The following is a 9,671-nucleotide window of genomic DNA, read 5'->3' as shown; positions in this document are numbered from 1 at the left end:
TCTACAGTAATGAGAGCAGAAACTGAATAAATATATACAGATAAACCTACAATAACAACAAGAAGAGGAACATGAGATGATGCTGATTCCCTGTTGTGTTCATCTCACACACAAATCCTTGTTTATATTACTTTGTCGGGTCCAAATGACCTCACTAAGATAGAAAGATGAGGAATTTATGACATTGTGTGTTTTTTAGTCGGACCCCACAAACACAACATCTTAAAAATAATATATAAGAATGTTTGACAGAGTCACTATAGTACGGCCCTTCCCTACACTATACCGTCACAGTACCCTAATGTAATTTTAATATTCTTATATCTAACATAGTTTATATTTACAATACAATATTGGCATGAATCCTTTTTAATTTGTGATAATTAATTTTGCACTGATAAGGGACAACACAAACTACAAAAACACATTTTAAAACTTTCAATTCATCAAAATATTTGAAAATCTGGAATCTGAAGGTGCAAAAAAATTTGCCTTAAAGTTGACCAAATGAAGTCCATAACAATGTATATCCATTCACAAAAATAATTTTATATATAATTACGGTAGAAACTTTACAAAATATCTTCATGGAACATGATCTTTACTTAATATCCTAATGATTTTTGGCATTAAAGAAAAAAAAAATCAATAATTTTGACCCGTACAATGTATTGTTGGCTATAGCTACAAATATACCCGTGCAACTAATGACTAAATGACTTTTTCAAACCTGGGCCGAGTTTAAACCAGTCAGGCATCACAGCTGTTATCTGACTTTGACATGTATATATTGCCATCATTATGTAATCAAAATGAAAAGTATTATTGCTGGTCTTCAATGATAATGTGAAGTTACTGTAATGTATTTGCACCAAAAAAATGATCAGGATTTATGCTGATATTGTCCAAACTTCCAAACTTCTGGAGGGCAGTGTACATTATATATATATATACTATATTGCCAAAACTTTTGCTGCATCATTTTTTCACTTTAATTTTTGGGGTGAATTCAGTCCTCTGTAGGTTGATAATATTCATTTCTATCAAACAATATGGCATCCTTTCATTCCTAACACATTTCCCAGTCCATATCAGTATGGATATCCAGCGTGACATTTTTCCCCATCGAGATCTGATGTGTTTTCAAAGTGTTCCTTTTAATTGTATAAGAAAGTTAGAATTACGTTCGTTTCCTGTGACGGGTTTAGGGATAGGTTAGGGAAAGACAACAGTGAATTGAGTCAACATTTAATCTCATATAAAAGATTTTGTCCTTGTGGCGTCCAATTATAGGAGTCAAAGATCTTTCATACTTTTTGGGGTCAACTGGAATAAACACAAGTTCACACACACACACACACACACAAATGACTGTTTGCTATTATTTGTTTTACTATGTATTTGGATGTTGTTATATTTTTGATATATGATTTGTATTATTTGCATTGTTTTATATAGTATTATTTACTGCTCACATTATATCGGCCTAATAATCTGAAGCACTGTAGCTGTAAATAAACTGCCTCATACACTATCTCTATCAAACAGACAGTGACTCAGACATCACAGTCATCATACCTTCTCACCTTTGACTCTTTCACTCGTGTATTTGTCAGTTTCTGCTCCAAAATTCACATGATGCTATTAATGTAGTTATTCACACATCACAGTTCCTGCAGGTGGCGCTCGAGGGCTCTTTTGAACCACATTAAAATCTCAGGAAATCTTTTCTTATTAGACTATAATGCATATCCATTAAAATGTATAATTTCCAATTATTCGTACCTGAAGTCCAAATGGATATCTTCCTCATTAATCGCTTTTTATTTTAGTAATCAGCACGACAGTGATTGGCTCCGCCTCCGCAGCGATGAGAAAAGTAACAGTTCTGACGTGACGCTGCGCTTCAATAACATTGAACTGAAAGAGTTATTATTGAATTATATTAACTTATAATGAATAAAAGAAGTACTTGTACGTATCTATACTTTATCAATCACAGAATCATGCGAATTCTCTATTGTATTTCGAAAGGTAAAACACCATTGGCCTAATGCGTTTGACGTCAGTGGGTTGAACTTCCGGGTAAGGGTAATGTTGACGCAATCCGCTGAAAGTTAAAGAGTGAAGCAGCGGCTTTAATTATTCTCTCTCAGACGGTTTGATGAGACGGATCAGGTAATATTTTCTATTTATACATTATTTATATGCATTATCGCGATGAGTTGACGGACAGTCGTGTTGTTTGAGCATAAGATAAGCCGCTAAAGAGCTAACATCAACAAATCAACAAATTCTGATGCTTGTGTTATTTTGACTCTTAACATTTCGCTTCTGATTACTGTGTGTGTGTGTGTGTGTGTGTGTGTGTGTGTGTGTGTGGATATAAGTGTATATATGCGGATATATGTGTATATATGATTGTGAGTGTATAAATGAGTATATATATGTGAATATATGAGTGTATGGTATGTATATATGTGACGTGTGAGTGTATAAATGAGTATATATATATGAATATATGAGTGTATGGTATGTATATATGATTGTGAGTGTATAAATGAGTATATATATATGAATATATGAGTGTATGGTATGTATATATGATTGTGAGTGTATAAATGAGTATATATATATGAATATATGAGTGTATGGTATGTATATATGATTGTGAGTGTATAAATGAGTATATATATATGAATATATGAGTGTATGGTATGTATATATGATTGTGAGTGTATAAATGAGTATATATATGTGAATATATGAGTGTATGGTATGTATATATGATTGTGAGTGTATAAATGAGTATATATATGTGAATATATGAGTGTATGGTATGTATATATGATTGTGAGTGTATAAATGAGTATATATATATGAATATATGAGTGTATGGTATGTATATATGTGACGTGTGAGTGTATAAATGAGTATATATATGTGAATATATGAGTGTATGGTATGTATATATGATTGTGAGTGTATAAATGAGTATATATATGTGAATATATGAGTGTATGGTATGTATATATGATTGTGAGTGTATAAATGAGTATATATATATGAATATATGAGTGTATGGTATGTATATATGATTGTGAGTGTATAAATGAGTATATATATATGAATATATGAGTGTATGGTATGTATATATGATTGTGAGTGTATAAATGAGTATATATATATGAATATATGAGTGTATGGTATGTATATATGATTGTGAGTGTATAAATGAGTATATATATATGAATATATGAGTGTATGGTATGTATATATGTGACGTGTGAGTGTATAAATGAGTATATATATATGAATATATGAGTGTATGGTTTGTATATATGTGACGTGTGAGTGTATAAATGAGTATATATATGTGAATATATGAGTGTATGGTATGTATATATGTGACGTGTGAGTGTATAAATGAGTATATATATGTGAATATATGAGTGTATGGTATGTATATATGATTGTGAGTGTATAAATGAGTATATATATATGAATATATGAGTGTATGGTATGTATATATGTGACGTGTGAGTGTATAAATGAGTATATATATGTGAATATATGAGTGTATGGTATGTATATATGATTGTGAGTGTATAAATGAGTATATATATATGAATATATGAGTGTATGGTATGTATATATGTGACGTGTGAGTGTATAAATGAGTATATATATGTGAATATATGAGTGTATGGTATGTATATATGATTGTGAGTGTATAAATGAGTATATATAATGTGAATATATGAGTGTATGGTATATATATGTGTATATGTATATATATATATATACACACAAATATATATAGTAATGTACATCTGTGTTTGTATATTTAATGCATCGGGTTTTGCTGTGTTTAAGTTGAGGTCATCGAGGTGAATGCAGAATGGCCAGTGCAGCGGCCAATGAGAGTTCAGCAGCAGCAGCAGCAGCGAATGGACAGACGGCAGGAGAGAACGGCGGCGGCGGCGGTGGCAGCGCTCAGGACAGCACGTTTGAGTGTAACATCTGTCTGGACACATCTAAAGACGCCGTCATCAGTCTGTGTGGTCATCTCTTCTGGTGAGAGCCTGCAGGACTTGCTCATGAAATTGTGAATAAATATGAATCGCTCAACACCTTGTTTTCTCTCTTCTCTCTGGATCGCTCCTGTGGCGTCTCCTCCTAGCTGGCCATGTTTGCATCAAGTAAGTTGTTGCACTGTTTCAGTAAGCGTGCATGATCATGTGACATGACTTCTGAACCGTGTGCCTCTGTGTGTTTGCAGTGGTTAGAAACCAGGCCGAACAGACAGGTGTGTCCCGTGTGTAAAGCAGGCATCAGCCGAGACAAAGTGATCCCGCTGTACGGCAGAGGCAGCACAGGTCAACAGGACCCCAGGTACAGGATGTGTCAATGATATTTGAGCTTATAAATATGATCATGCAATAGTAGAAATTTTCATCAAGTTCCAAATGCATGTGATTTGACTTGTGACACACACACACACACACACATGCACCAGTATATCATTAAATCTGAGTGAATGTTCCTGTGTGATTTCAGAGAGCGAACTCCTCCACGGCCACAAGGACAGCGGCCGGAACCGGAGAACCGTGGCGTGAGTGTCTTTCACACCGTCAATAGTCTCAATATAAGCAGGCTTTTCTTTTTTCACGAGCTCATCAGATGGTATAGATGAAAGAAGTCACACATTTTTTGGAATATATACCATTAAAGGCGTTTGCAACGCTGGCGTATCGTTGCACAAGACGTTTGTGATGAAACTGTTACATGGATGAAGGAGGTGCTGTAGGGCCGACCTGTAGGTAATTCATTAGTCAAACGAGCCGTCCCGCCTGGGCTTATTACAGGCGTCTCTGTGGACCGAAGCTGGAACGAGTGATGACAACATCCGACGTTTAAGGTTGCATCACTTTTCGCTCTCTCAACTCTTAAAGGTCTTGCGTAATGATTATTTACCATAATATTTAACTGGATAAATATACAAAAGGACTCAAAATGAAGAAAACGTTTACTCGCCCTCAGACCTGTGACTTTCTGTTAGTGGGTCACACACACAAACGTGTTTTCTCTTTTTCATAAAGCGAAAGCAGGTGATGAACAACAGCTCTAAAGTCAGTCATACAGGGTTGGAATGGCATGAGGAAGAGTACATGACGCAGATCAGATGTGTGAGGATATGATGTGTGTTTGCAGGGATTTCAAGGCTTCGGCTTCGGAGATGGAGGCTTCCAGATGTCTTTCGGTATTGGCGCTTTTCCGTTTGGGATCTTTGCCACGGCATTCAATATCAATGACGGAAGACCACCTCCAGGTACAAAAATAAATAAAAGTACTTAATAATGAGCTTAAATAATAAATTATTATAAATGAACTTAAGAAAGGATGATGCAAATGAATCGAGTCACAAGTTTTGAATTGTGCTGCAAAAAATCAGTGTTTCTGTTTGTTTTCCAGCACAAATATCTAAACATTCTTAAGTCGAGATACATTTACTGGAGAAGAGAAATGACTGAAGAAATCAAGCGTTATTTTCTGAAAATAACTATTAAAATTGAGTGACTTTATGCTTAAAACAAGTAAAAAAACCAACTAATATTCCCTTTGAATTAAGTTTATTTTTCTGACTCCATTGGCAGATGTTTGTTCTTGTTTTAAGCACAAACTTCATTTTGATACATTTTTTTTCAGAAAGCAAGACTTAATTTAGCTGTAAACAGAAATTAGAGGCCAAGCACCACAGAGGCAGAATGAGGAGCTAAAAATCAACTCAACGAGCATCAGATCGACTGCAACAATGAGGAAAGACATTTGAAGATGATTTTAATCAAAAAAGTTGAAAGCCCATAAATACAATCACTTGTAATGTAAAATAATTGCTTATTACTTTTACCAATAGGTCCAATAGGAGGAGTTAAAAAAAAAAATGGAAAATGTTCATGATGTGAGCTAATTTTGGTGAAAATCAGACCAGTGTTCTAGGAGTTAGAAAAAGTAGGTTTTTAAAGAAATTCAAAATGGCAGACAGCAAGTTCGAGTAAATATGGCATAATTCAGCATGACTCAAGGAATCTATCAAGACCAGTTGCATTATTAACCTTAATCAAAAGTTATTAGCATTTTTGGAAATGTCATTATAACTTTCTCAACATTTTGAGTACCTTCAGGGCATGGTCCCGAAGACATACCGAGTTTCGTAACGATACGCTAATATGTTCTTAAAATTCAGCATTTTAGGACAAAATACCCACAATGGCCAGTATGGCTAAAGTAGGCGTGAATCACTGAATCCTAAGAGACCAGTTTTATGAATTTTGGACAAAGCATTCAGAAGTTATATGTAAAGTTTTCATTAAAGACAATTTTTCATATCCCCTCACCAGTAGGTGGCGCTGTGCTGAAATGCTGCAAGTGGCCTCAGGTCATGCTTGGGATGACATGTACCAAAATTGGTCTGAATACGCTAAAGCTTTGCGGAGATATAGCCTCGTGTCCAGTTTGGAGTGCTCTTTGTCGAATTAATTTGCACATTATTCTAAAATCTATCGGTCAAATTATTTAAAAGTTACTAATTTATTTTTGGAAATCTTTCAACTTTTTGAGTACCCTCAGTACATGGTCACATGACAATGACACATACCAAGTTTCATAACGGTATGCTAATGCGTTCTTAAAATGCAGCATTTTAGGACAAAATTCAAAATGGCCGACGCCCACAATAGCCAATATTTGAAAATTGGGTGTCATTCGACTAGACATGATGTACTGAATCAGATTAGACCAGTTTTATAATTTTTGCAAAGCATTCAGAAGTTATAAGCAGATTTTTCATATCTCCTGAGCAGTAGGTGGCGCTGTGCCAAAACGCTGCATGTAGCCTCAGGTCATGCTTGTGATGACATGCACCAAGTTTGGTCTGAATACGCTGAATACTTTGCGGAGATACAGCCTCGTGTCCAATTTGGCGAGGGCTTTGTCGAATTAGTTTGCGCGTTATTCGAGAACGGTTGGGTTTATCAAAAAGTGTTTCGCCAGCATGATCTGATTCGATGATGGAAAATTATACATCAAAGGGTGCAATCAAATGGTTCAAAAGTTATTAGCATAAATGTTAGTGAATATTTGGACAGTTGGTGGCGCTAGAGGGTTTGAGTTTGAGACAGCAAGTTTGCTGTGTTTGCTGTTGGGACTGTCCTCTATCAGTGTGCCAAACTTCAGAACTTTTCACCATACGGTTCTGTGGGCTGCGGTAGACTCAACAGAAGAAGATGTAAATGTATCTTGATTTAAGAATGTTTAGATATTTGTGCTGGAGAGCGACAGAAACACTGAGGAAGAACATGATGTTTTGAGATGGACTGTTTAACTGTGAGGCGTTATTAAAGCTTCTCAGTGTGAACTGAATCTAATGATTCTCTCTGTGACGAATCAAACTCTTCTTCTGTCCCTCGGCAGCGGCTCCAGGAACCCCTCAGCACACGGACGAGCAGTTCCTGTCCCGCCTCTTCCTGTTTGTGGCGCTGCTCATCATGTTTTGGCTGCTTATTGCTTGAAGAAGGATGATGGGACACGATAATCATTCTTCCTAAAGATCCACTCAGTAAAATCCCAGCAGTGCCGTCAGGTTTCAGTAGTGCAGGCGTGTTTCTCCTGATGGGATTTTGAAAGGAAACTGGTTAACCCGTCTGGGGTCTTTTTCTGTGAAAGAGATGGTGACTGCATGTCTGTGATACTGTCACATGTGATTGACTCTCCTGATAATGTCTGCTTTTCTTCCTAGATTTTAAATAAACTCCAGAGTCTTTATTTCTCTTGGGATCAGATGGTTTATTGGATTCTTCTACAGTTACGGTGCCAAATGATGTCACTCGTGTTACTAAAGCAAGTCTTGATCAGATTTGGAGAAATCCTGTAAATGCATTAATGTACTTCTGAACAATAACCTCGAAGACTTTACATTAACATATAATAAAGCATACTTTTTTCCATTCAAATAAAAAGGTTTTAAAAAATAGAGGCTTAACATAATTTAGAACTTTGTGTGATGGCACATGACAATTTATTCATATACAATCTAAATGTTTATAATGTAAACTTTTGGAGACATTTTGGGTGCAAAATATCGCTTGCGCTGTGAAAGGCGTAAGCACATGTTGACTGTCAAGATGGTGATTAAAATTAATTTTAAACATGTTTTTGAGTTTTTTTTTCATTTATATATTTTCTTCATATTAGTAGTGTCTGTTTTTCATCAGTTTCTTTCTTTGTGCAGTACATTGATGGAAATATCACTGCTGTTGTAAAGTGACTATTTTCACCAATAACATTCTCTTCTTTTAAACAAAAGTCCTCATGATTTTACAGTATGATTTTAAACCTCCTTCAGCATCATTTGAGTGACATTCATGTCTAAAGTCAGCAGCATCAGTCATGTGAGTGTTTGATGATGTTCACGCTGCAGTTTATAGCCTGCTCTTTAGATCTGACTCTCCTCACGTGAAAAATCATACTTTGGTAAATCTCAATTATGACATACTAAGTAATAATTATGAGATAAAAAGTCAAAACTGACATATATCAAAATTATGACACATTAAATCATGATTATAAAAATTAAAAAAGTAAAAATTATGACATAAAATGTTGAAATGATGACTTTTTGTCATAATTATGACTTGTCAGTTTTTTAATTTGTCATAATTTCAGCTGTCATAATTTCGAAACAAATCGATTTCAACTTTGTTGTCATAATTTTAACATTTTATATCATAATGTTGACATTTTAATGTCATAACTATGACTTTTTTAGTCAGTTACAACTTTTTATATCATGACTTAAGTCAACTGTCATTGATTTATTTTTAAATTTTTTATTTCATGACTCATAATTTCCCATTTTAATGTCATAATTATGACAAGTCAATTTCAACTTCATGTTGTTATAACTTTGACATTTTATATCATAATGTTCACTTTTTAATGTCATAATTATGACTTTAAAAAGTCAATTAAGTCAATTTCAACTTTTTATATTTTAATTATGACTTGTCATATTTTTGAATGTCATAATTTCAACTTTTGTCATAACTGACTGCTCATAATTTTGACTTTTCATCTCATAAATACAACCCGAATTCCAGAAATGTTGGGACGTTTTTTAAATTTGAAAACTAAAAGTCTTTAAAATCACAGTTTATTCACAATAGAACAGAGATATCATAAATGTTTAAACAGGGTAATTTTTTTTTCATTTCAAATTCGATGCCTGCTACAGGTCTCAAAATAGTTGGGACGGGAGTATGTTTACCATGGTGTAGCATCTCCTCTTCTTTTCAGAACAGTGTGAAGATGTCTGGGCATCGAGGTTTTGAGTTTCTGGAGTTTTGGTGTTGGAATTTGGTCTCATTCTTGCCTGATATGGGTTTCCAGCTGCTGAAGAGTTCATGGTCGTCTTTGACATATTTTTCTCTATAAGTGAAAGATCTGGATTCAATTCAGCACCTGGACTCTTCTACGATGAAGCCATGCTGTTGTAATAGCTGCAGTGTGTGGTTTTGCATTGTCCTGCTGAAATACACAAGGTCTTCCCTGAAACAGATGTTGTCTGGAGGGGAGCATATGTTGCTCTAAATCCTTTATATACCTTTCAGCAT

The 9,671-nt window shown here is 34.8% G+C and overlaps 1 protein-coding gene across 1 annotated transcript; it reads left to right on the top strand.

Moving 5' to 3' along the window:
- The first annotated feature begins 2,078 nt into the window (after positions 1 to 2,078).
- On the top strand, positions 2,079 to 8,211 carry rnf185 (ring finger protein 185). The gene is made up of 7 exons (XM_067406663.1): positions 2,079 to 2,178; positions 3,877 to 4,077; positions 4,184 to 4,202; positions 4,283 to 4,395; positions 4,561 to 4,615; positions 5,215 to 5,332; positions 7,474 to 8,211. Exons 2-7 carry the CDS (start codon positions 3,902 to 3,904, stop codon positions 7,569 to 7,571), a joined length of 579 nt encoding a protein of 192 aa, XP_067262764.1. The 5' UTR covers positions 2,079 to 2,178; positions 3,877 to 3,901; the 3' UTR covers positions 7,572 to 8,211.
- The last annotated feature ends 1,460 nt before the right edge of the window (positions 8,212 to 9,671 follow it).

The sequence above is a fragment of the Chanodichthys erythropterus genome, chromosome 13 (genome assembly GCF_024489055.1).
Source record: "Chanodichthys erythropterus isolate Z2021 chromosome 13, ASM2448905v1, whole genome shotgun sequence".
In the NCBI taxonomy this organism is placed as follows: domain Eukaryota; kingdom Metazoa; phylum Chordata; class Actinopteri; order Cypriniformes; family Xenocyprididae; genus Chanodichthys; species Chanodichthys erythropterus.
This window is presented reverse-complemented; position numbering and strand designations above follow the sequence as displayed.